At 41.1% G+C, this 27,734-nt stretch overlaps 1 protein-coding gene across 2 annotated transcripts in view; it reads left to right on the top strand.

Annotated features, from left to right (window-relative positions):
• Nucleotides 1-27,451, top strand: part of PHF19 (PHD finger protein 19) — a 38,813-nt gene extending 11,362 nt beyond the window's left edge. For both annotated transcript variants that reach the window (XM_031954212.1, XM_031954211.1), the window contains exons 3-16: nt 2,903-3,094; nt 5,255-5,336; nt 8,249-8,344; nt 10,482-10,582; nt 11,133-11,281; nt 12,830-12,925; nt 13,960-14,028; nt 14,401-14,521; nt 15,813-15,880; nt 19,190-19,366; nt 20,038-20,119; nt 21,939-22,024; nt 22,676-22,771; nt 23,165-27,451. In XM_031954212.1, coding sequence (XP_031810072.1) covers nt 2,918-3,094; nt 5,255-5,336; nt 8,249-8,344; nt 10,482-10,582; nt 11,133-11,281; nt 12,830-12,925; nt 13,960-14,028; nt 14,401-14,521; nt 15,813-15,880; nt 19,190-19,366; nt 20,038-20,119; nt 21,939-22,024; nt 22,676-22,771; nt 23,165-23,507 — 1,743 coding nt within the window. In that variant the 5' untranslated portion in view covers nt 2,903-2,917 and the 3' untranslated portion in view covers nt 23,508-27,451. The remainder of the gene's footprint in view (nt 1-2,902; nt 3,095-5,254; nt 5,337-8,248; nt 8,345-10,481; nt 10,583-11,132; nt 11,282-12,829; nt 12,926-13,959; nt 14,029-14,400; nt 14,522-15,812; nt 15,881-19,189; nt 19,367-20,037; nt 20,120-21,938; nt 22,025-22,675; nt 22,772-23,164) is intronic.
• Nucleotides 27,452-27,734: the final 283 nt, after the last annotated feature.

Below are 27,734 nucleotides of genomic sequence, written 5' to 3'. Positions count from 1 at the left end.
AGGTGGCAACGAATCAATTCATTCACAAATATTTATTGAGATTTTTTATAAAGTTGTTTGATGACAAATCAAAAAAAAAAAAAAAGGAAAAATCAACAAACACATATAAAATATCCTGTTGCTAGGCACTGTGGGAAATTCATAGGTGATGACATTAGTATTTGCTATTGAGCTTAGAGTCTAGTTAATCAGGAGTCTTAAGCTAGAGTCTATCACCTATTTAGTTAATATTTTGATAACTATTTCAATATAATTGGTTTTATTTGTAATTTTATGTATTTTATTAAATTCATTTAAAAATGTTATTCTGTGATATAATCCATAAATTTCATCAGATTGTCAAAGAATCCTTGTCACAAAAGTTTAAGAAACACTGGTTAATATATTGAGAAATAGTTTAATAACATATAGCTCTTGCAAATTTGCTCTGTGTGACATATTAAAAATGCAAATTGTATTAATTTCTATTTTTTATTAGTGATGAGAATATGCCTGTTAATAATTTCTAATTATTTTGAGAACTATTATCCATATTGTTTATTTATCCACTTGAGAATGGTTTTTTTGTGTTATATATTGAATTTTCTGATAAATCTTGGAAGGCAAACCTTTATCAGAGATAATTTGATGCAATTGAAAAAATTTCACCATTTCTATACTTATCACAGATCTTTGTAGTTGTAAAACATTTTGGTTTCACACCATTTTATCAGGTCTTGAATCTACTTCTTTAAAAAATTGTTTATAGTGTCATCTTTAATATTTATATCAGATATTCATTTGGAGCTTAATATGGTATGTGATAGAAGATATTAGTCTCAACATAATTTATGCCAAATAGCTTCCTTATTATATGAGAAGTTTTTATTCCAAGTAACTTAAGTTTTAAAGTCTATTGAATACTGGATTGTTGACATATATTGATTTTCATTTATCATTATCTAGATTGAAGATTTTAATTTTAAAATTTCCATTTCATTATAAAGTTAATAATAATAATAATAATAAACTACTATTTTTTAGTATATTTGTTTCTAAAAATGGGCAAATTAAATAAGTCTTTATAACTAGACAAAATATATATAGCTCTTGGCAAATAGTAAGCACTTAGACTAGTTGACTGACTGATTATGATATGCACTAGAAATGCTGTAAGAGTTCAGAGAAGAAGGAAATCAGTACAGCTTGGTAGGGAGATCAGCAGTCCCCTTCTTTCTTCTGATATGACCATCTTTGGTTAGACCTTCATCATCTTATACCTAGACTATTGCAATTGCCTATTGATCTCCCTGACCCAAGTCTCTCCCCATTCCAGGCTATTACCCACTTCGCTATCAAATAATCTTCCTAAAGCATGGAACTGATCATGTTATATCCCCTACCCCTTACTCAATAAACTCCAATGGCTTCTTAACTCCAGAATCAAATATAAAATCCTCTGGCTTTTAATACCCTTCATAATCTTTCCCATTCTTTCTAGTTTTCTTACACCTTACACCCCTCCATGTAATTCTGTGATCTTGAGACATTGGCCTTCTTACTATCCCTCACATAAGACACTTATTTCCAGATTCCAGTACATTTTTACTGGCTGTCCTCCAGAACTGGAATTCTCCTCCTCTTAGCTTCTCTGGTTTCCTTCAAGTTCCAGTTAAAAATATCACCTTCTGTAAGAAATCTCTCCCAGTCCTCCTCTATACCAGCACCTTTTTTCTGTAAATAACTCTATTTTATCCTGTCTATATCTTATTCATATATTGTTGTGTTTTATGTTGTCTTCCTCTTCCCTCTTAGATTGTAAGTTCCTTGAGGACAGGAACTGGTTTTTGCTTTTCTTTGTACTTCCAATGCTTAAAGTGCTGGCATACAGTAGGTGCTTAATAAAAGCTTGCTGATTTGACTTGACTAGGACACCAGATTAGAAGTCAGACCTGTATTTTAGCTGGAACTTTCTTGATCATTTATTTATTTTTCTTTTTTATTGTTTTTTTCCTAGTTATACATGTACATTAATTGTTTTTAATACACATTTTTTTATGAATCATGTTGGGAGAAAAAAATTAGAACAAAAGAGGAAAAAAACCATGAGGGGAAAAAACAGAAGAAAAAGAAAAAAGTGAACATAACATATTAATTTACATTCAGTTTCCACTTTATTGACAATTTAGTATATGACTTTGGGAGAGTCATTCTGCCCTCTCAAGATGATAGTTAAAAGAATTTTAAAGTTGGAATGGACCTTTAAGATCCTCTAGTCCAAACTCCTTATTAATAGATGGCAAACTGAGACACATCCAGAGAGGAGAAGTGGCTGGTCCTAAGTCACACAGAAATTTAATGACAGTTGCAATCTTGTTTTTCTGACTTTTAAATCCAGTTTTTTTTTAATAGCCTACCATGTGATTTTCTGATCTTTCTCCAAAGTTCCTTTTAGAACTTTTGTAAACATTTCATTGACAAGACTTATCTTGTCAATATGAGCTAGAACTTGAAGAACTGGTAGACTCTGGGTTATTGAAGACTTCTGAATATTTATTTGCCCTTTGGTAATTTTATAACTAATAGCTAATTTAAATTGGGATAATAGCATTAAAAGAGGTTTCAGAGTCATAGAGTTGGTTTTCTTAAGAACATATTTTAAAATCAGGAAAAGGGACAAGACAAAAAAGTTACTTAATCAAGATCCCAGTAAAACATAAGTTACTCAGTTTTCTTCTCTCCAGGAGAATCCTAAAGGGAAATTGAGGTCTCTGTCCAAAACCTCTGCTCTAACTCTTTTTTTTTTCCTGTAGAAAAGGCTAAGTGTATATTCAACTAGGGATGTGGTTCTCTAGGCACTAAGGAATTTTGTGTTAAACATTATAGAATGAAAGTGTTATCTTTGTTTTTTTTTTAATCCTAGAGGTGGTCAAAACTGATGGAGAACCTCTCTCTGGAGCCAGAGATCCAAGATGACCGTGGGTCACCCAGGGCAGCGGGTGCTCCCACCAAGCCCAGAAACAACTTCAAAGACTTGATGGTCAAGCTGACCGAGGGACAGTATGTGCTGTGCAGATGGACAGATGGACTGTATTATCTTGGAAAGATTAAAAGGGTAAAACTTGGCACACTAGGATCTCCAATTCCCCAGGCTCAGAGCCCAGTCCCTCAGCATCAGATTCTGAGCTCCAAAACCAGACGGGAAAGGATTGCTGAGAAAATAATTAAATAATTAAAATTATTGACAGTTGCTTATTATCCTCAAGTGGCTCACATAGCTAGGAGAAGAACAAGATTAAACAAAACTAGGCTGTATATAGGTTTGTAGGATTTAGAACTAGAAGGGACCTTAGAGGTCATTTAGTCCAACCCTCTGTATTGTTTTGTTTTGTTTTTTCTTTTCTGGTGCTCAGGGAAGTAAAGTAACTTTTTCACAATCACACAGGTGGTAAGTAGGGGTTGGGAGTCTAACTTTTCTAAGTGAATCGAAGTCTTTTTATACTATATATCTTCTTATAATTCACTGACATAAACTTTGGTTAAAAAGGGAAAGGCCCTAAGAGGAAGATGGAGGCTTGAATGTCTGGGAGAGAACGCCAGCATTCAGTATTCCTCAGAAAGTTTTTGCGAAAGCTATTCTTATACTCTATCTTCTCCTTTAATAAAAATGTGGTTCAATAGTAGGTAAAAATATGGGAGAAAGATGAACTGGAAAGTTATATTAACTGAGGGTGATATATATCTGAGAGGTATTTGGTATTTGCTTTGGGGTCTTGATAAAACTTTCTAAAGAAAAAGACAAATTCTAACTGTAAATAGGGCCCCCAACTTGAAAAAATTAAAACATCTACTCAGTGGGTGCGATTTGATGTAGTCAAGTGTCGGGGCACAGATTGGAAGATCCTGGTTCTCCATCTAGCCTTTCTTGCTGTGTGTCCTTGGACAACCTACTGGCCTTATTTTCCTTGTCTATAAAATAAGGGGGTTAGACAGTATGATCTTTTTAGCTCTGAAATTTGAGAACTCTTTTGAGTCTGTCTTTGATGAGTCTTAGCATCATGGACATGGCAGGATCACCCAAGAATTATTTCCATCATTCTTATTCTTCTTCTGAATCACTTAAGATTTCTGGATGTCTAATTTTTTATAATTATTCTCATGGCCTGCTCTTCCCTACACTTACTTATTTAGTAAATTCTTTATCAGGAAATATGTTTTGAGACCTAGCTTATAAGTGAGTCCTAATTTTCAACTAGGCCCTTAAGGTAATCTTTTTAGCCTATATATTAACCCTATTAAAAACCAATGGCAGACTCGGCATAGCATATTGAAAAGTGCACAAAATCTGGAACCATAAAACCAGGATAAAGTTATTAATCTGCTATTAACTCCTTTTAATATTCTTGGCAAATATTTTCCCTTTTGCCTTCAATTTCTTCATCTATAAAAGAAAAAAGTTAGACCAAATGAAGTCTTATGAAATCTTGTCCAGCTCTAATCTATTAAAACTATCATTCACAATTCTTTCACTACTTATTCTCCTTCTGGATTGAAGCATCAGAAGCCAGCCTGATTAGGCTACACATGTTTTCTGGTGGGTGATACATTGAACAATTGTCAGCTAATTGCTACTTTCGATCAGTCTTTCTCTGATGGGTCCTGATGAAGAGCATGAGCCTGAAGGGATGGGACATCTGCAGGATACATTCAGAGAGAGGGGGAAAAAAGAAGAGGACTATCCAGACCTGGCCACTTAGGGAGGGCAGACTTTGATGAATCCAGAGCTAGGAAAGGACTTGAATCCTTCTGAGACTCTAGAACCATTTCTGCTGCTTTCTAACTCTTTGACACTGGGCCAAGTGCATAACCTCTTAGAGATCAATGCAAGGAGTTAAATATAAGTTATTATTATTACAAGGCTCGGGGCATAGTGAAAAGAGAGCTGGCTTTGTAATCAGGAAGATCTGGATTCAAGTATTGCCTCTCATTCATACTAGCTGTATAGTCATGGACTTCATTTAACCAATCAGTATTCCAGGCAAAAGTCTCTAATATTATAAATTAAAGAAGAGTCTCAATCTATATTAGAGGAAATTTTATAAATCAAGGTCCCTCTGCCAGTGAAATCACAAATCCAGACATCATCATCGGCATCATAAGGCCAAGTGTGAAAGCAGAAGATGACCCAAGAGCACCTGGGTGTACTTGACAGTTTTGCTCGAGGCTAAATCTGATGGGCAAGGGCCCTCACTTCTAGTCCCCTTTCTAACCACAGGTCAGCAGTTCCAAGCAAAGCTGCCTCGTGACTTTTGAAGATAACTCCAAGTACTGGGTCTTATGGAAGGATATCCAACATGGTGAGTAACCTGAAAGCTTGGGTCATAGTACCTGGACTTCCTTTATGGCTAGATTCCTAGGATTTTCCACTAGGATCTCTCTCCTCTACTCCCACCTCCATCTGTTCTTTGCCTACTTCCTCCCAGCTATCGTGATACCTTGTTTAATCCCTAGCTTTTTTAGGGTTTCATAATCATGAAACATATAAAGGTATAGTGAGAAAGAGTCTTAAATATCTAATTCATCATCACCCTTCTCTCCTTTACAAGTTCAGCAAACTAAGGCCTAATGCTCAGCACGATATAGTAAGAAGAAGAATAATGATAATAATTCTTTTATTATCATCAAGGAATTTGAAACTAGGAGAAGAAAAGATGGATGACTAGATAGGAATTCTGAGATACATCCTCATTTCATAGGGAGCAATAGTGTTGAAAAGGAAGGGGTCATGGGCTTTGTCAATTTTAGGCTGGAAGAACTGACCAACTTCACTGAGACACATAGATCTCATCCTTCATTCACTCGTTCATTCATTCAGCATATAGTTACTGAGGACTAATTATTAATTCAGTTCACGATGAAGAGGATCTGTATACTGTGTAACTTGACAATTTAGTCTTCCTTTGGGAATCTAGATGGTGGGAATGGGAAGAAAGAATGTAGCAAAAATCCTTTAATTCAGATCTTGTCTGATGTTATTCAAAGTGCATGAAGTCTTATAGACAGAATGTTAGGACAGGAAGGAATCCAAAAAACAAGCTCTTCCAATCCTCATAGGGGTGAAATAGAGCCTTGGATATGAAATTCAGAAGATGTAGATTTGAATTCTTGTTCTACAACTTACCACTTGTGTAATCTTGAATAAGTCAGTTCTCTCTTGATTCTCCTTAAATGAAGGATTTAGAATAAATTCTCATTGAGATTCTCTCTAGATTGGATTCTTTGATTCCTTTTTCAGTGGAGAAAATTGAAACTTGAAGAGGAATAATTTATCCAGGGACAAGAGAAATTAGAGCTAGAGACAGACCTTGTTGTTGAGTCATTTTTCAGCTGTGTCATGATCCCATTTGGAGTTTTTTTTGGCAAAGATATTGGAGTAGTTGCGATTTCCTTCTCCAGTTCATTTTACAGATGAGGAAACTAAGGCAAACAGGGTTAAGTGACTTGCCCAGGGTCACACAACTAGTAAGTATCTGAGGTCAAATTTAATCTTAAGTAGTGCTTCTCACTCCAGATGTAGCTCTTTATCATCAACCCCAATATCCTGGTCCCTCAGCCAGATCTCTTTGTGCTAGTCCATTCTGTTCCCAGCTAGCCACTCAATATCACCCTAGGAATTGTATGTCTTATAAGACATAATCAGGACCAAAGCAAAACAAAACAAACTGAACCTGAGCCACAAGTTCGTTTTTATTTATTTTTTTACAATTTTTTTTGGGGGGGCGGGTGAGACAAGAGCACACAATTAGTAAGTGGTAAGTGTGTATGAGTGTAGATTTAAACTCAGGTTCTCCTGATTTCAGGGCCAGTGCTCTATTCATCACACCATCCAGCTACTCCTACAGCTAGTTTTTAGGAGGTCCAGTCAGAACAGACAGCCTGTTCCATGAGAGCAAAGGCTTTATATTCTCTCTAAGAAACAGATATTACTCAGCTCCAGGAAAAAAATCAACTAAAAAAAATTCTTATTTTCATATGATTGTAGTTTTTGGAACTAGAGGAAATCTTATACATAATCTATTCCAATTCTTTCATTATACAAATAAAAAAACTGAAGTTAAAAGAAAGCCAAAGTTATCAAGGTAATTTGGACAATACTTTTGTAGATTTTTTTTAAAGGCAAAAAGCTTTGGTAGGGTATGATGGTATAGAAGGGGTAGGGTCAAGGACTGGAAATGAAGATGATTTTTTTTTCTGGAGTTGAGTAATATCTCATACACTTAACACTTACTAATTGTGTGCTCTTGGGTAAGTTGTTTAATCCCCAATTGTCTCACCCTTCCCCTCAAAAAATTGTAAAATAAATAAATAAATAAACTATTTAATGGCAGGCCTGGGACAACAAGCCAGATCTCCAATAGTTGCTTAAAGAATCACAGGATTTAGAAATAGAAAAGACCTTAGAGATGAACTAGTTCACCCTAATAATGAGGAAATTAGGGCATTTTCCCTGAGTTGCTTTTATATTTAGCATTTATAGGAACTAGCAGGTCAGTAAACATAGTGTAATGCCCTCAGAATCTGAAGGAATCTTGAGTCATATCCTCCCTAAAAGATTCTCAGCTCATGGAGCGGGGAAGGGGTGTATGTCTTAAAATTCCCTAGCTTCCTGGCAGAGGGCCAGTCTCCTCTTGCCTTCCTTATTGTCTCAGGCCTGGGCTTACCGGTGGATGAACAAATAAGTGTTCATTCTTCCATTGTGAAAGCTAACCCGGTATGTGATGACTTGGAGCCAGTTGACTTTATTTCTAGTCCTGGCTCTGCTATTTATAAGTTATGTGACTAGTCCCTTCCATTTCTCTAACACTTAACATTTATTTCATTTTGCAGGTGAAAAACTAAATGCTGATGCTGCTCTGTTCAGAATAACTTTTTTAACCTAAACAGAGACAATAGATTTAAGAGTTGGAAAGGACCTTAGAGGCCATCTGTTCTGACCCTCCCTCTCATTTTAATGAGGAGTAAACTGAGGTCCAGAGGGGTTTAATGATTAGCCCTAAGGTCACACAGACAATAATGGTAGAAATGGGATAAAAACTCAGGGAATCTGACTCAATCCTTTCTACTGTACCATGCTGGTTATATTCAATCATCTCTAAGTCCCTTTTATTGACATCATTCTGAATTTGCTCTAAGGTCCTTTCCAGTTGGAACATAGAGGGGAGAGGCTTTGTCCTTCATTTCCTGACTCCACTGTTATTTTCTCTTTTAGCTGGTGTTCCAGGCGAAGAGCCCAAATGCAACATCTGTCTGGGAAAAACATCTGGACCCCTGAATGAGATTCTCATCTGTGGAAAGTGTGGTCTTGGTGAGTGACAGTGCTGGGATCAGACCGAGGTCAAATCTGCCTTTGTTCAGGGTAGAAGCAGCTCTCCCTGTGTGGCTCTGCCGTTCTTTTCTTTTCTTTTCTTTTTTTTTTTAAATTATTTTTTTAATAGCCTTTTATTTACAGGTATATACATGGGTAACTTTACAGCATTAACAATTGCCAAACCTCTTGTTCCAATTTTTCACCTCTTACCCCCCCACCCCTCCCTAGATGGCAGGATGACCAGTAGATGTTAAATATATTAAAATATAAATTAGATACACAATAAGTATACCTGACCAAAACGTTATTTTGCTGTAGAAAAAGAATCAGACTCTGAAATATTGTACAATTAGCTTGTGAGGGAAATCAAAAATGCAGGTGTGCATAAATATAGGGATTGGGAATTCAATGTAATGGTTTTAGTCATCTCCCAGAGTTCTTTTTCTGAGGCATAGCTAGTTCAGTTCATTACTGTACACGAATGTTTGTGGCAGCCCTTTTTGTAGTGGCTAAAACTGGAAACTGAATGGATGTCCATCAGTTGGAGAATGGTTGAATAAATTGTGGTATATGAAAATTATGGAATATTACTGTTCTGTAAGAAATGACCAACAGGATAATTTCAGAAAGGCCTGGAGAGACTTACATGAACTGATGCTGAGTGAAATGAGCAGGACCAGGAGATCATTATATACTTCAACAACAATACTATATGATGACCAGTTCTGATGGATCAGGCCATCCTCAGCAACGAGATCAACCAAATCATTTCTAATGGAGCAGTAATGATCTGCCGTTCTTTTCCAACTTTGTCCCAAGATCACTAGTTCATCCTTGACCTTGCCTTTGCTGGGCAGTTACCTAGAACAGAATGGGGAACATTTAATAGATGTTCAACTGTAGGCATGTTAGAGCCCGTCTTTGAATCTCAATTTCCTTGTGGGTAAAATGGGTCTAATAATATCAGATTACTGTCTCACAATACTATTGTGAGAACAGAGCTCTGTAAGCCTTAAGTGGCTACATAAATGTGCACCATCACAATTGATGACTCCACTCCTGAAGGGGAAGGCAAAAAAGGAGTTTGAAGAAGGAGATAAGGGGTGAAAAAAAGCTGACAAAATGATAAATGTCACATTTCTATAGTGTATAAAACACTTTTCTCTGGACAGTCCTGCCAAGGAGGTAGTACAAGTATTTTCCCATTCTACAAAGAAGGAACTTGAAGTTAAGAGAGGTAAATCATCCTTAGGTCACACAGTAAATAAGTGTCAGAGACAAGGATTTCCTGACTCTAGGTTCAGTGTCCCTTTGATACCTAGATCTGCCTCATGGGCAACTGAGGCTGCCATGGTTAGTTCTGCTCATTTACTCCCATTTTTCCTCCAACTCACCAAGTAGGGCCCCCGTGCTGAGGCCCCAAGGGAAGGCCTGCCCCTCGGAGAGTCCCACTATCAGCCTGGCAACACGGTCCCACATCCTCCCCTCCTTTGGAAGGCATTGAAAGCTGGGGCCAACCTGCCGATGTTATTTAAGAAAGAGGAACTCAGCCCCGGGTCTGCTGCCAGCAGCACGAGCTAGGGCATAAGGCTCAGAGCTGCTGCTTCTCTTGCCATTCTCCATGGCTGGCAGCTCATAAGCAGAATGTGTCACCCAATAGTAGCCAGATCCCTCAAAAGTCCAGTTTTTTTTTGTTTTTTTTTAAGAACAAGGCTTTCCTCAGCTAGACCTGGGGAGGGTATCAAGGTCTGAGGAATGAGAAAGAACACTCAGGACACAGTCTGGTGACTCCGTGTATGCACATGGGAATGAAATTATATATGTGAGTGTATATGTAGTGCACATGTGAGTACATAGGAATTGTGTGAATCTGTGTGTGGATTAGAAGTATGGATAAGAAGCAGATAACTGTTGACTTAATTTTTCTCAGCTTGGAAGAGTGCTGCTTACCCACTACTCAGAAATGGGGTGTGTGTGAACTGGGGGATGTACTTCTTGCCTTCTGTTGAGGAGAAGCCCAGCGTTGGGCATCTGGAGCTTCCCTTCCCAGAATGGGGGCTCCTCTCTGCGGGAGCTGCAAGCTTCTGCATTCTGTTTCCCTGAGGACACCTTCTGTGTTTGCCCCCTGCCGTAGGTTACCATCAGCAATGCCATATCCCCATCGCGAGCAGCACCGAAGGGCCTCTGCTAACCCCCTGGTTCTGCCGCCGCTGCATCTTCGCTCTGGCCGTGCGGGTGAGCCCTCAGATCCAAGTCTGGTTCTTATTACCCCCTCCCAGACCCTGGAATCAGAGATCTTTGTGAGTGAGGAAGGAATCACCCAGTCCAGCTGCCAGTCACTGAGCCCCATCTGGTCACCCCTGTGCCAGCCTGTCCGTGTTCACCCAGGAGGTCCCCAGCGCTATGTGGGTTCTTGTGAATGTGGTGCCCACAGATGGCCGGGCTGTGCTGTCCTCCGCAGGATGCTTTTCCTGCCCTCCCACTGCCAGCACCCTCCCTCCGAGACTGCCTCCCCGTGGGAGCTCACCATTGTTTGCGTGTGTTCTCTTCCATTAGAATGGGAGCTTTTTGAGGGTAGGGACCTGGTCTCTGCCTTTCCATGTTTCCCAGCACTCGGCAGTGTCTGTCACATGGCAAAACCCCTACAAATGTTTGTTGCCTGACTGGCCGGCGACTGCCCGTTCCACTTGTTGGCCGCTGACACCCTGCTAGGGAGGCCTGGGTTCTCTTGCAGCCCCTGGAGCCTTGGGAATGACTTGTATGCCCTCTCCCATCTCCTCCCCAGAAAGGTGGCGCTCTGAAGAAAGGAGCCATTGCCAAGACCTTGCAAGCAGTGAAAATGGTGCTCTCCTACAAGCCTGAGGAGCTAGACTGGGACTCCCCCCATCGGACCAACCAGCAGCAGTGTTACTGCTACTGCGGAGGTCCTGGAGAGTAAGGGCCTGGCCATCCTCCGGTCAGGAAAGCTGGGTTCTTGGGAGGTGGGAGGGGACTCGTGCAGGAGCTGGCCCAAAGCATCATGTGGTGGAGCCTGCAATGTGGGTGTGGGTCCCAGAGATTAGTGGCTAATGACCGCGGGTATCCCAGGAGGCGCTAGGTCTGCTGCTCTTTGTCCCCGTCAGACCCTCTCCTGAACAATCCCAGTTCTTGGCTTCTGCACCCTGCTAAGCTAGACTCCATCCATAGAAGAACTAGGTTGGGTTGAAGACAGAAGCAGGTTTACAAACCTTGTGACATAAGGAACAGGAAGACCGGATCAATAGAAAACTGACAGACATCTGGAACATAGAGATGCAGGGTTTGACCAAGGGAAAGGACACTGGAACTGTGTCCGTGCTTGGAGAACAAGACCAGGGGCACTTCCAGGCTCTCTTCTCTCTCTCTGCCAGACCATGCTGGCTCTTTTTCCACGTTAGGTTTTTCGGATGGTTGGAAAGGAATGGGAATGGGATTTATCTCTGTAGACCTTAGTTCTGTAAGGATAGGGTAACTAGAACTAGTTGTTGGAGGAGAAAATTTAACAAGTGAATCTAATAAGCATTAATTGATCATTCACAGGTATAAGGGAGGTCTGTACTAAAGAGGTAGTATGTCTAGGATGTACAGATAGCACTGGAGTCTAAAATAAGGAAGAACTGAGTTTGAATCCTATTTCTGACCTTCATTGTAAATATTGATAAATCACTTCTGAGCTCATTTCTTCATTTATAAAACAAGGATAATGATCATAAATACCTAAAGCATCTCCTTATAGTCTCGTGAGGCTCAAGTGATCCAAAATAAATGAAGGGAGTCTTAAAGCATTATATGACTTCAGTTTGTGTTGTTTCCCTTGTTAAGTAACAGGGTTGTGTGGGACTGGTACAGAGCACAAATGGAAGATCCAGATTAAACCCCTAGAAACCTTACCTCACAAGACACTGCAGTTTTAAACCTCAACATCATATACTAATCTTTACAGAAGAAAAATGAAAAAGATTGAAGATGAAAAAATATGCATTTTAGTACTTGCTCTGCTACTCATTCTGTGACTCTAGGCAGTTCAGCTCCTTTTTCTGGGTGTCTCTTTACCCATCTATCAAATGGTGTTAACAATACTTGCCCTCCCTAGCTCCTAGGGGTATTATGAAAATAAGATGAAATGAAAAGTGATTTTAAAAGATATCAAGCCAGTTAAGGTGTTAGCTTGTAATAGTAATTATTATCTTTTTAAGAAAATTGCTTTGGCTATTCCTATGGATGTGTATCTCTTTGATAAGAATTTTAGTTACAAAAGTTTCCCAGTATCGGTTGGGTGTGTATTACCCCAAAAAGAAGAGTTTAAGAAAAGAAAGAAGGAGAGGAAGAAGGAAAGAAGGTTATTCCTGCCCTCACGGCCTAGCTTTTCCTTCCTTCCTTCCTACTCCCCTCTCCCAATCTCAATTTATTCTACAGGGAAAATGCTAAAAAACTAAAGCTGACACGGGCTTCTTCTCTTCCTAGATGGTACCTAAGAATGCTTCAGTGTTACAGGTGTAGGCAATGGTTTCATGAGGCCTGTACCCAGTGCTTGAATGAGCCCATGATGTTTGGAGACAGGTACATGTTTTTCTTAAGCGATCTCTGCTTGCCCCACTGAGACCATGTGTGATATATGTGTCCTCATTTAAAATTTGGTATGCCTCATTGCCTGGACACTTGTGTCTATGTATGCAATTCCCTTTGCTTTTCTCACACGTTGCATGTATTTATTTCTGTTTGTACTGTATGTGTATGTGTGCTGTGCTATATATATGCATATCTAATTCTCAGAATATGTGGGTGATTATCTTTTTGTATGATTATTTGTGCATGTTGTATCACAAAACATGGACCAACCTCTTTGTGTCTTAACTCAGCAGCCAGTGGTTTAATGTCAATATTTATTTATTTAATTTAATATCAGAAACTGGCATTTAATCTCAGAGACTTGAGTCTCTGAAGGATTGTGAGGAGGGCCATTAAGTTAATACATCGTATTTCTTGACTCTTTGAGCATATCATGGTGAAGTTTCCAGAGGAAGACCATTCTGCCTTTTTCCCTTTTCTCCATCCAAGTCCATTTAATTTAACTCCAGCCTTTTAGGTCTCAAAAGCCTATAAGGGCATTGACCGGATTTTTGGGCATCCCTGAAACTGGGCACCAAATGCTCAGAAATCCAGGGACTTTCAGAAACATGAAGCAGGGGATAAATTGAAAGATTTTGAAGAACCAGTCAGTTAACTAGGATGTATCAAGTGCCTACTGTGTGCCAGGCACATGTTAAGTGCTGGGAATTCAAAAAAAGGAGGAAAAAACAATCGCTTCCCTCAAGGAACTCAGTCTCATGCGGAAGACGGCATCCCAATAACTATGTACATATCAACTTCATACAGAATATATTGCGGCTTGCCTTAGAGAGAGAATTCTAAGATTAAGGAGGTCTGCTTCTGACAGAAGGTAGGACTTTAGCTGAGACTTAAAGCGAGGCAATAGAGATGAGGAAGGAGAGTATTCCAAGTCAGAGAGGACTGAGTCATTCTTGGATGCCCAATTCTGCTACTCAGAGCTTTCTCAGCTGTCCCTGAGCCTTCTCTCCCTTTTATTTTTGCAGGTTCTATGTGTTCTTCTGCTCGGTGTGTAACCAGGGTCCAGAATACATTAAGAGGCTACCTCTAAGATGGTGAGAGTAGGGTGAAGTTGGGAAGGCCTCGTCTTTTGTCTTTCTTTGCCTCAGTTTCCTCACTGGTAAAGTGGGGATAATAATAGTACTTACCTCCCAATGCCAGCTATTATTGTTCTTACAACTTGAGAGTCTTGTCCCTTCTTGGATCAAATTGGTTTTGTCCCTCCCAGAAAAAAAGATATAATTTGTTCTTTGCCACTTGTCCCCGTATTTGACCCTCTTCATCTGTAAGCCCCTAATCCAGCTATGATGTTCCTATCAACCAAACTAGGATTAGAGCATGAAACATTTCTCCCAGTCTCTCACTTAGGAGTGAGGCAGGAGGCCTAGAATATCAGTCAGTTCTAAACCTTTTCCTTCTATCCTCAGGGTGGATGTTGTTCACCTTGCCCTCTATAACTTGGGGGTACAAAGCAAAAAGAAATACTTTGATTTTGAAGAAATCCTAGCCTTTGTCAATCACCATTGGGATCTTCTTCAGCTTGGCAAGGTACTGGGGCTGGGGATGGGAAGGAGAAGGCAGGCAGTGACTGGGATGGGGACAGAGAATAAAGAAGGAAATAAAATTAATGTTGGGAATCCGTTTGCTGAAGATGGAATAGACCCAAGAAGAGAAAATGTTAGAGATATAAAAGAACATCTTCTCTAACCAGCTCATTTTACAGAAAAAGAAACTGAAGCCCATTAAGGGGACCTGACTAGCAAAGTCACAAAGCTCACTAGAGGCAAATATCAGATTTCCAGTCCAAGATTCTTTCCATTGCACATTTAATTGGAAAAAAAGGTGTAAAATCCAAAAGACCATTTATGATGGTGCCATTTTCAGGAAATGGCTAACCCATCTCTGCCTGGCTAGAACGCCAATGATCTGGGAGAAAGTTAAGAATGGAAAAGGAAGCGGAAAGGGGGCAGGTCAGGTAGAATTTGGGCAGTTCAGGGGACTGTGAAAACTTCTTTAGTTTGAGATCTTTGGGTTCTGGGGGAACTCTGAGGCAATGCTGCTCCCTACTGGTGAAACTTTGAATAGCATTTTTAATAAAGGAAACCTGTTTTGTTGTTCCATCTTTTAATTAGTTTTGAGACACATTATGAGATATTTGGAAACTTGCCATTGATCCTCACACTGTTTCTGAGGCTCAGAGGGGTTCAGTGATTTGCTCAGGCCCACACAGCTGGGCCAGCACTTCAGCTTAGGTCTCTTGACTTGGAATCCCGGATTAAATACTTAAAATTACATCTTCTCAGCATTTACAGTTCCAAAATACGTTGTAATCCAGTTGGCTCCTCCGAGCAGCTCTGGAGCCTAAATGAAGCAAAGAGTGTTGGCCCTGTTTTACAGATGAGAGGATCACGGCTCTTAGACATAAAAGCCTAGAAAGCCCAGTCCCCCCAGTTTTTACAGATTGGGAGGCTGAAGCTCCAAGGGGAGACGGTGACTTATCTGAAGTTATTGGGCATCAGTGCAGAGCCAGGACTCAAATTCTGGTCTCCTGAAGCCCAAACTCTCTCCCCTTTTTTGTGCCGTATCTGACAAAAGACACAGCTCTTAATCTCCAACCAAACCCTCAAGGGAGGCCAGAAAATCCTCCCAGTTTGGATATTCCAGGAACTCTGAGCTTGCCTAAAAGTTGAGACTGGAGGTAGTGCGTAGGGAGGCTGCTTGAAGCAGCGGAGGACAAACAACCTGCCCCTGGCCCAGAGACTTTGCCCTTAGCTGAAGATTAATGCTCACACTTCTCCTTGTGGTCCATTAATGTTTAATTTTTGCCTTTGTGTCCTAGCTGACCAGTACCCCGGTGACAGAGCGAGGACCCCATCTCCTTAATGCACTGAACAGCTACAAAAGCAGGTGAGCTGGGCCCAGCGCTTGGAGAGACAGAAAGATGGGCCAAGTTCAGATCCCCGGGGCTCTTCCATCCTACTCCGCACTTTTGATCATGCTGTGTCTCTCCCTCCTTCCTACCCAAGTCTTCCAGAACATTCCATGCCAACAAAAAATGCCCTCTTTTCTGACTATATAAATTTAAAGCATGTTTCCCCAGTGATCTCAGGGAAATAGAATGCAAAAACTAAAAAAAGACCTTGGAACATGGGGAGTGTTCTAAGATGACTCAGAAATCATCTAGGGCCTAACCCTTCTTTTTGTGGATGATAATTATGATAATTCAATTTCTGTAGCATTTTCTGAACAACAAACCTCATTGGTGAGTGAGGTCTAGAAGGGAGCAGGCTGACTCATTCAGTAGAGCTTTTAGTGACCCGAGCTTCTCCCTGAAACAAAGGGTCAGCTTTTTAACGTCCATTTCAGTGATGCTCTAGGGCTGCAAGTCATGGGACGTTACAGGCTTTGGAGAAATACCACTGAGGGTTGTGCAGAAGGCTGTAAGGGGAAAGGCACATGTTAACCCTGAGCAATTTGAACCTTCGGGACAGCCAGGAGTTAGGCAAGCAGGGCAAGCAGTGCATAAGATGCCATCAGGAAGATAATGTAATCAGGAAAGGTGTGACAAGAATAAGGGATAATGGTCAGCTTGTGTGTGTTTTCTTGAAACTACAATTAGGAAAATCAGAGTCCATGTTTCCTTTCCCCAAACCAAGTCCAGCTGGGTGGAATATCTAGAAGTAGATCATGAATAGGGATTAAAAGACACATATGAATTGTGATTTCTATTGACAGTAATGTGATTATAGGAGTTAGAATTCTATCTAGTGGATGGAGTCATGAAGACTGAATTCAAAATTTAATTTCAGATGTTTCTTAGCTTAATTTCTGTTTGCCTCAGTTTCCTCATCTGTAAATTACAAATAATAATAGCACTTCCCTTTCAGGGTTATGATAAGGATCAAAAAAGATATTTGTATAACACTGTGTAAAACTATGTATACTGGCTATCATTGTTAATTAATTATGTGCTATTTGTGGTTGGAAGTATCCATATTAGTAAAATCACAGATCATTCAATCAACTATTTCTTAAGCATCTGCTGCAATGCCAGGCACTGTACAGTAGATACGAGTATTCCTTCAAAATTATGGAGTATACTTTTTCAGGTTTACAAAGTACTTTGTTTTACACAGCTCTGGCTCTGTTAGTTATAACAAATACCTTTAATGTCCTCATTTTACAGGTTGGCAAACTGAGGCTTAGAGAGAGTAAGTAATTTGCCTGCTATCACACAAGTGACAGATGATAAGCACCCAACCCAGTTCTGACTTTCAGTCTAGTTTTTTCTTCATCATACCAGGCCTTTTTTCCTAATCAGATCTTGATACTTAGAATCATGGGATCTTGGGATTTATCTAGTCCAACCTCCTGACTGCACAAGACTTCAATGAGCCATTCGGCCTCTGGGCAGACACTTGCAGGGAGGAGGAATCCACTGCATCAGGAGGCAGCTTCATATGCTTCCTCGTGGTGGACCCACATTTTGTGGAACTTCACCCCTTTGGTTCTACCTCTGCCCTTGGGGCCATAAGACACATAGATTGTACTTGGGGCCCGTATAACATCTTTTGGCCTTTGGGAGGCAGCATGGCCCAGTGAAAAGATCATTGGATTTGTAGTCCAAGAACCCGAGTTCGAATTCTAACCATGGCCCCTTGTCCATCTCTGACATTAGACAAGTCACTTAAACAATCTCCAACAATGCATCAGTGTCCCACTTTCCCCACATCCCCTCCAACTTTCATCATTATCTTTTCCTGTCATCTTAGCCAATCTGGGAGGTGTGAGGAGTTACTTCAGAGTTGTTTTAATTTGCATTTCTCTCATCAATAATGATTTAGAGCATTTTTTCATATGATAGAAATGGTTTAAAGTTCATCTGAAAATTGTCTATTCATATCCTTTGACCATTATCAATTGGAGGATGGCTTATGTTCTTATGAATTTGAATCAATTCTCTATATATTTTAGAAATGAGACTTTTATCAGAATCCTTGGATATAAACAATTTTTCCCCCAGTTTACTGCTTTCCTTCTAATCTAGTCCACATTGGTTTTATTTGTACAAAAACTTTTTAACTTAATATAATCAAAATTTATTCTTACATTAAGAATTAAATCCTGGCAAAATATTTGATGCCTTTTACCATTGCCAAATTTTTCATGACCCACTTGTTCAGTTACTTGACCACTTAAGTGGAGACATAACCCATAGTTTAAGAAGCTTTGACCTAGAGAGAGCAACTTCAGGGCCTTAGTTTCCTCATCTGTAAAATTAAGCTTGACTAAATGATCCCCAAATTTTATTCCATTTCTAAATTCTAGATGTAAGACACAGCAAGAACAGAATTTTAGGAGATAGGCTTCAGGGAAGGGATGCAATGAGGAGAAATATTCAAAACTCATAATACTACCCTATCTTTTATAGGAGCCTTTATGTGGATCCCTGTAATGATCTTCCCCCTTAGACTTATTGGGATCTTTCTTTTGTACTCTATTAGTGTATTCAGCTGTAATATGAATTATCAGGCATGGTATCTGCTTGTGTGTCACTGATCCTATTGATTTGTAAGCTTCTTGAGGGCAAGGGACGTATCTTATATAAACTTTGTCTTTTACCCATAATATTCTAAAGCAAAGATTCTTAACAGTTTTTTGTCATGGACTTTTTTTTTGGCAGACTGGAAAATCCTGCAGACTCCTCAGAACAATATTTTTAAAATGCATAAAATAAAACATATAAAATTCCTTTTGAAATGTAATTATCAAGATTTTTTTTAAAAAAATAAGTTCATAGATCCCAAGTTAAGAAACCCTGTTCTATATACAGAGTAGATCCTTAAAAAGTGTTTGTTCTATTTTATTTCTGAATTGAAAGAGTGGAAGAGAAAGAACAATGAAAAGTAATGGGGTCCCCAGTTACCTGGGAATTTGAGACTATCTCATGCTTCTTATAGTTCATAAGTATATTATGTCTCTTCTGGACCAAAGAGTGTGTTTGGGGCTAGACTAGAATCTAACTTGGGACCCCAGAGATAAGAAGCTATGATAAGCCCTGAAGCATTTCCTAGGCCCTTTGCCCAGTGCTTTCCCCCATTCCCTTCCCTCCTCCTCTCCCCACCCCCAACCCTCATCCATTTGCCTTAGAAAATAGTGCTTTAAACATAGTAGGTGCTTAAAGAAATGCTGGTTATATTTCATATGTTGTATTAGGTTTCTCTGTGGCAAGGAGATCAAGAAGAAGAAATGTATCTTCCGACTAAGGATCCGAGTCCCCCCCAATCCACCTGGTAAACTCCTGCCAGACAAAGTGGTGACTTTGAAGGAAAATGGCGGCACTTCCTCTGACCTACAGAAGAGAGGGAAGAGCAAGTACCAAACTAAGCATAGGTCAGTGCCTTGGTAGGGTTCCCCACACAGGCCCAGGGGGCTGGAGCTGCAGCAGTGACTTGGCATTTCTGCCCTGAGATCTCAGCCTGACAAGACAGGGAAGTACAGTAGATGCTGAACTTCCCCTCTCTCCCCAGCCCTGGTTCTGCCCCTGCACCATGACCTCAGTCCTACTTGTGTCATAAAATTTTAAGAGTTTCTTAGTCCCTTCAATCCCTATGCTCCCAACTTTCTCATGACCCCTTTTAGTCCCTATTTTCCACCTGCCTCTGATCCTGATGCCAGTCCTTGTTTTCTCTCACCCTTCTAATCACAGCATCTCCATGACTCCAAGCCCAACCTTCCATAGTGCCAGGCCCCCATCCTTTCCCACTGCTAAAATCTTGTAATCCCAGCCCTTTACCCCCTACCCCCACCAGTGACCCAAGCCCCTTCCTGTGATTCCTTCCCTTCTTCACGGCCTTAGTCCCTGTCCCTCTCTGGCCAGAACACCCTTCTCCATAAAGTATGTGAAGAGCTGAATCTCTGCCCTGGCCTTCTCTTTCTTGGATGTCCAGCTGCTCAGTCTCCCCCCATTAGACTCCCATTCCTTTCCCCTCTTCCCCAAGATAATGGAGAAGAGGGGGGAGGCTGACACACTCTCTCTCTTTCTCCCTTTTCTGTGTCCACAGTTCGATGCCTCATGAACAGCAGAAAAGGCGAGTTGTTAGAAGAAAAAGATCAAAATTTTTGTTGGAAGATGCTATTCCCAGTGTTAGTTTCTCACTGTCTGTCTTACTCTCCACACTTTTACTTTTCTGGGTCTGTACAAACCAGCAAAATTTTGTTAAAAAAGGAATATGCCTTCTCTTCCTCCCATCCTAATTTTGGTGGCCATATATAACTTGCCCCGTATGGGAAAAAATTCCAGTACCTTTGGTAAGAATAAAGCCCCCTCCATTTATACAGTGCTCCATACTTCTCCAAGCACATACACATCAGTCATCCATTAGATCCTCATAAAAACTTGTGGTACAGTGATGTAAAAAGAGACAGGGATGAAGTAAGAAGACCTGAGTTGAATTCTGGCTCTCCCACTTATTGATACCATAGACCAAGCAAACCACTTCTTCTCTCTAGGCTTTCATTTCCTCATCCATAAAATGAGCAAGTTTGACTAGATGGACTATTTAGGACCATTTGAACTCTTAATTCTGGAAGTATGTCTGAGAAGTATGACAAGGATTATTATTCATATTATGTGGATGAAGAAATAGAAGCCTAGAGAAGGCAAATAATATATACAAGGTCACTTAGTGGACCATTGATAGGCTGGCCTATAAACCAAACCAGGGCTCTTTCCACTGTACCATTTTCAGAACAAGTTCCCTCTAATGCTATCCCTGAACTCTGGCATTCATGACCAGGGACCAGACTTAAGGAACAGGACATCATCTTCCCCTCCCAATTTCAGAGGACAGGGCAGCTGGAGACCAGGTGGTCCTGTGCATACCTGGACAGCTATTAAGTCTAAGTGACTGAGAGTTAGGTTGGGTGGGGGGAAATAACAGTGATGAGCAGGCTAGGTTTGCCCACTCTGAGAGGAACTTGGAATGCTCCTGGCCTTAAGGGGCTACTGGGTCATGGTATTGAGAGAATTATTGAGCAACTAGGGAGCTCCTGACCTTCTTCTTCAAGTATGTAAGAGAAAGGGTACTGGACTTGGGTTCAAGTACTGTCTCTACTACTTATATTTTTATGACATTAGTCAAGATATTTAATCTCCCTAAAAAAGTCTCTTCCATTCCTAATCTGGCATTTTGTCTTCACTACCCCAGGTGGCTACAAGTCTCTGAGAGCAGCTCATCTATTTAACAAACAGTCTCTGCCTATTAAATGCAGAACCCTGTTCCTTAAATCTGGTCTCTAGTTCCAGCAGAGAGATAAAGATGCAGAAGATAGGGCCTCTGCCCTAGTGGTGCTACAGCCTAGGAGGAAATAAGTTTATCTGGGAAAGGTCATTGGAGCGCAACTAAGAGCCCCATATTTCTATAGCACTTTTACAAGAAGCCTATCACAGTATTGTAGGGTAGTAATCCCATTAGAGATAAGAAAACTCAGAGAGATCACAGGATGCCCAAGTCACACAGCTACTGAATGAGTTAGGATTTGAACTTGTATTTCCTGACTCAAAGTCTAACCTTCTTCTCACATACAAAAGTAACTTGAGCCAGTCCCACACGAAGTACTGGCCACAGTAAAAACCCACATTTCTCCAGTACTTTTAAGATTTACAACATGCTTTTTTCTTCAACAACCCAATGAGAAGGGGAGAAGTATTCCTTAATTTGCAGATGAGGAAACCAGAGCCCCAGCCCTAATCTAGGCATTTCAGAGCATTGAAAGGGATGATGAGGATATGCTTCCTGCCCTCCTAGGGTTTATGCCACTGTTGGTGTTCAGGGCCCTGACAGGTCTTTTTGGAGGGGGGAGGGTTGGAAGAGAAGAGGAAGGCTTTCTAAAAGAGGGTAGGGGAAGGGTACAGACTATATGCCAGAAATTCAGTGACTTTGTGTATCTCCTGTGCCCTTAGAGTGATTTCACCTCAGCCTGGAGCACCAATCACCACCTGGCCAGCATATTTGATTTCACGCTAGATGAGATTCAGAGTTTAAAAAGGTAATCGAGGCTAATCCCCATTTCCTAGGTTTGAGTGCACCAGATGGGAGTGGAGACAGTAGGGAGGAAGGGAAGGTGTTCCCAGTGTCCTTGCAAAAAACAGGGGGCTAAAGATCAGAAGATTTAGAGCTGGAAGGAAGCTGGAAGATTATCTAGTCTCATGCCCTCATTCTAAAGATGAGAACACTAAAGACAGTAAAAGAATGTGACCTGCCAGTATCACACAGCTGACAGTGGCAGTGCTGAAATTCTAGGTCTTCTCTTTCCAAATCATGTGTTTTTCCCACTGTCATGTTCCTATAAGGGGTGGAGGTAAGGGGCAGGGAGGAGCAACTGTTTCAGTGGAGAAGAGGGAGATGAGTTGGAGTTACAGAAGTCACGCAAGATTTGGGTGTTAGAAGACTTGCTAATTCATGATCTTTGGCTAGTCATTTCCTCTCAGTAGGGTTCAGCCTTCCCTTCTGTAAGAAGATGAGGATGGACAAGATGATCTTTAAAGATGTCTAAATTATGTTTCCTGGGTCATTTTGGGTGTAATGTTCTATGATCTAGGTTGGGGCAGGCCCCTGCTGCTGGGGCCTGGTTAACCTGAGAGAGTTGAGCTCTTGCTTGGAAGGACAGCATTACCTCTCTCCCCCTTCTCTCTTTCAGTGCCAGCTCAGGCCAAACCTTCTTCTCCGATGTGGACTCCACTGACGCTGCCAGCACGTCTGGCTCAGCCTCCACCAGCCTGTCCTACGAGTCCAGGTGAGCACCATCAGGAGCCTCTCTGACAATGGTCCCAAGCCCTGGCTTTACCCTAGCACTGATTCCATGGATCTGGGCTCTCTCTAGTCTAATATCCTCTGCTATAAGGTCCCGTCCCTCCCTCACACTTTAATAGACATCCCTCCCTTCAGTCCGGTTCACTTGCATGTTATGGCATCACTTTCTGATGTCACATCCTCTTCTAAAACAAAGGAAGTACCCAGGGTGGGGTAAATGTCTTGTGGGGTGGGCAGTGGTTAAACAGGCTTGGCTTCTGTATGGAGTAAGTTTGTATTATGTGCCCCTCAACTACTCAGTCCTAGCCCCGCCACACCCCAGTTTGATCCACCCAGCTCCCCATTCCCATCATCACCTTCTGCCCCTCCTGGACAGGCGAACTGTGGGCAGCCGGAAGAGGAAGCTGGCAGCCAAAGCCTACACATCCTTAGGGGCGAAGCGACGGGCAACTGAGCCTGGTGGGCGCTGCACCTCAGACAGCAGTGCTGAAGGGGGCTCGGGCCCCGAAAGACCCGATGATGGCATTGATAGCCACACTTTTGAGAGCATCAGTGAGGATGATTCCTCTCTTTCTCACCTCAAGTCCTCCATCACCAACTATTTTGGTGCAGCTGGGCGGCTGGCATGTGGTGAAAAGTACCAAGTCCTTGCTCGAAGGGTGACCCCTGAAGGAAAAGTCCAGTACCTGGTGGAATGGGAGGGGACTACCCCATATTGACCCAATCTTGGAGAGGGGGGTGGGGGGAAGAGCATGAAGACAGTCTTTAAAAAGTCTTGTTAACCAAAGGAGAGAAGAGGGAAGTCTATCCCAGGGGCCTGCTAAGCTCTTGGGCTTCTCTCTTTCCCCAGGGGTTTCAAGGGAGATGGGAATATATTTGATGCTCAGCTCTGGATTCCATGCCTTTTTGAAGGCTAAGATAAAAGCCCTGGAGCAGAAGCTCCCATGGTTTTTGACTGAGCTCCTAGCTAGAACTGACTTCTCTCTTCTCATATTCTCTCCTTTTTGTGTCTTTTTTTAAAAAAAATCTCTGCCTCTTTTTGTGTTTTTGTCTTCTTTCCCAGTCCTTCTATTTTACTCTTTCTTAATATCTGTCCATATTTTTTTCTGCATCTTTGTCTTTTTACCTATGTCCAAGTATTTCTATTCTGTGATGTGTCTACCTTTGTCTTTTTTTTTGTCTGTCTTTCCTTATCTATTCCTTTTCATCTCATCTCTCCACCCTCCCCCCAAGCTATATTATTTTAGTAACTAAATATATTCAGGGGGCAGCTGCTACATGCCCTTTTTTGAGCTTGGGCAAAATGTTCTTGTGGCATCAGAGTGCCTTAGCACAGTGGGGAATTACAAGGGAGGCAGGGAGGAGGGAGTTCATCTCTGAAGGAGACCCTCCTGCTAACTCCCTCCTGCAACTGTACTTTCACTCCCTATGTCCCTCCACCTAGCATGAATATGAATTCCATTATTGGGGTAAAGATGGGATTGAGAATAGTTAGGAGAAAGACATCAATGCAATCTCATATTGTCCACCTTGTGGGATGGAGGAATTCCTCTATTGAATAGGAGGCCTGCATCCCCACTATACTTACCCAACATTAACAACGGAGTCATTTCTTTCCGTTGTATTTATTTTTTACCTTAATGGAATGGCATTTAACTTTGAAGAATCTCTATTTCCCTCTTTACATAATTAAAACCTTCCTCTTTTCTCCCCAAACTTTGCTGTGAAACTGAGATAGAAATCACTTGGTCACAAAGGGCTTTTTAAATTGGAAGCCCTGGATCAAGGAAAGGGGAAAGACAATTACTTGACCAAAGGCAGTGTCCCAAACCCAGTTTCTTCCCTTCTTGGGATCCTACATACTCTCAGATTCCCCTCTTCCTTGCGGCAGTCAGATGGGTTCATTAAACACAGCCTTTTCTGGGACAACCCCTTTAGCCAGTTCCTGGAACAGGAAGGCTGAGAGATGGAGGTGGCTGTTGGATGTATGTGTTTTAATGTGGAACATGGGACTTTAGATCTCAAAGACCTTGTAAGGCAATTAGTTCAGCTTCAATTTTTACAGACAAGGAAATGAAGTGATGGTGTAAGGGAAAGAACATTAGACTGGGAGTTCAAGGATCTAAAAGAATGCTGACTCTGAAGTCAGAGGACCTAGATTTAAATCCTAGTGACCTTAAATAAGTGACCTAATTTGTCTTGATTTCAGTTTCTTCAGTGGTAAAATGAAACTGGATGGCCTTTCAGGTTCCTTCCAGCTTTTAGCTATGATACAGATTTGAATCCTGTGTCTATTATTTATAATCCGTGTGATCTTGGGTAAGTCATGAAATCTCTCTGAGCCTTCTGTTCCCTTCTGTTTCTAAATCTTCTGCTAAGTATGACTTGCCCAACATTACAAAAATAGTAAGTACCAGAGCTGGGGTTTGAACCCATATCTTCTGACTTCAAAGGCAGTGTGCTCTTTGTATTCTACAACTTTCTGGATTGATTGTATGTTTGTGTATGGAACCCTCCCAGCGATCGTCCAATGGATGTCAAGCTAATAGCCTAAAGATGACCGTAGGGCTGGCTACATACACTTCATCCAGATAAGATATTCCCCTCCCCTGAAACTTCGACAATCATTTTCCCAGGAAACCTAGTTTTTGCAGGCTCTTGAGATTTGAGGGAATAGGGGATGGGGAGTGAGAGTGGGAAATAAATAGGCCTCCTAAGACTGAGAAAGTGTCTTGATGAACAAAGCCGCTACCACACACAAAAAAGCTGTAACCAAGCTGGAGGCTTCCTGTCTACCTCTTCCCCACACTTCTCCCCAGAAGAGGAATCACTCATGTTGGAGGAAAGTGGGAACTTCCTGATGTTGCTGCTTTTAAGAATAATCAAAACCAATCCACAGAGAAAGAAAAACAGCTGCACGTTGCTCTTCATAGCATAGAATGCTCATCAGCTCTACCAAATTCTGTTTGGGGAAGTTGGGGGTGGAGATGGGAAGCAGGGTCTGAAACACTTATGTAGACTTATGTCTCTAAATGGGCTGGCCCTCGAAAACTTCAAGGTCAGGGATGGGATGAAGGACAGCAATGGAAAGTGGCCAAATAAGTGTTTAAACAGGTCTTAAGATAGTTCCATTATTTTACCTTACTAGACCCCAAGCCTTAATCTCTGTCTTCATGCCTTATAAAGAGCATCTATGGTCCCAGTGAGGGACTTAAATTAATACTTACAAACCTCAGAACTGACAGTGCCTTTCAAATTGAATTCTCTACCCCACTAATCCCCTCCAAAAAAAAGTGGCAACATTCCACTGACTTTCCCCTTCAACCGGAAAATTTGTGTTCTCTGAGTAGCCATAACTCTGAGGCCTTTGTGGGTGTCCATTCAGATACTATTAAGTGGTCTTTGGGCCCCAAGAAACTAGCCATGTATCTAGAGTAGAAATTTCTCCCAACTGATTCACTAGGCATTCACCAATTAAAACACATGCCCACTGAAATGGACCTTAGCTCCAGCCCTAGACAAAGCTAATGGTTCCTTTAAGATACTTGGATGAAGGAGCAGGGAGTTCAGTAGGGCTGTTTCAAAGTTCTGTTGGGGATCTGAGGTGGGAGATGGTGGTGGGGTAAATGGGCCTCCTTTAGTTGGTCCCAGGCGCTGGGATTGAGATCTACCTAAGAATGACTCAGCTCTGAGCTGGGTCCTGAACTGTCACTGAGGACACTGGTCAAGCTGGGACCTTAGGACAGGTAACCTTTTAAAGGTATTATCCCCTCACTCTCTGGCTAGGGTTGCCTTTGAATTATGGGGATAATGGGGTAGCTAAAAGTGTGGGAAGGATGGGCATCAGTTCCTAGCTGTTCACAATACAATTCCTTGGCAATCCCAAGAACCAAGTGATCTGGGGAGAAAATTGAGCAGCTGCTCCAGATGTGTGGACATCTTCCCATGCCTTGGGCACTTTGGACCTCCCCACTCCAAGTCACCATATGTGGGTGGTTAAGAATCTCCCACTAAGGGACTCTACTCAACTGACAAGTGCACTTCCCACCTCTGGGAGTTTCTTGGGTCCTGGCCTGGACACACAGAAGCCTCCCTCAGCCCTTTAAAGGAGCTGGACCCAACTTTGGAATTCTCATTGAACTCCTGAGGGTATTCATTAGTTGTAATAGATCCTGTAAAGACTCTGTTGTGCACCTTTAAAAAAGATTTATGGTTCCAAGTTGCTGCTTTTAATAACCAACATTTTATATTAAAGTTGTAATTAATGTTTGATGTACAATTAAAATCTCCCCTTGTAAAATCACATGCTTTTTTCCACATCAGTCATTAGGCAAGGGATCACCTTGCTGAAGAAAAATAAAGTGACTGACTTCTTGGTTGTGTTCCCTGCTGATGCTGAGGAAAAGTAACCTAAGTTCTCAATACCATCACCAATAACACCTCCAATCTGTCTAATTGTTTATGTTATATAACATATATGTTATAAAACACTATCCTGGAAAACCTATGAGATAAGCAGGATAAATTGTTATTCCCATTTTATAGATGAGAAAATTGAGGCCCAGAAAGTAAAACAATAGGAAAGATCACCTAGTTAGTGTCAAAAGATGAAACACAAACACACATTGTCTAACTTGGAGTCCCGGGTGAGCAAATCTGCTTTTTTTTTTTTTTTTTTTGGTCTCTATCTCTTATCCCATAACCCCCGGCATGCTATATTAATTTAGTAGTTGCATATGTTCAAGAGGGTATCTATCAGAAAACCTAACCTGGTAGGAAGTGTTAGAGTCTTAGAGTTAAATTTTAGAGTACCTCAAGGAAAATGTGGAGTCACAGGACAATGGGAGTCATAGTGAAATAAATATCAGCTTAAAATTCAGCAAATCACCTTACTTCTTTTTGCCTCAATTTTCTCATTTGTAAAAATAAAATAGATTGAAGGAGTT

This window comes from Sarcophilus harrisii, chromosome 2 (genome assembly GCF_902635505.1).
Source record: "Sarcophilus harrisii chromosome 2, mSarHar1.11, whole genome shotgun sequence".
Taxonomy (NCBI): Eukaryota; Metazoa; Chordata; class Mammalia; order Dasyuromorphia; family Dasyuridae; genus Sarcophilus; species Sarcophilus harrisii.
This window is presented reverse-complemented; position numbering and strand designations above follow the sequence as displayed.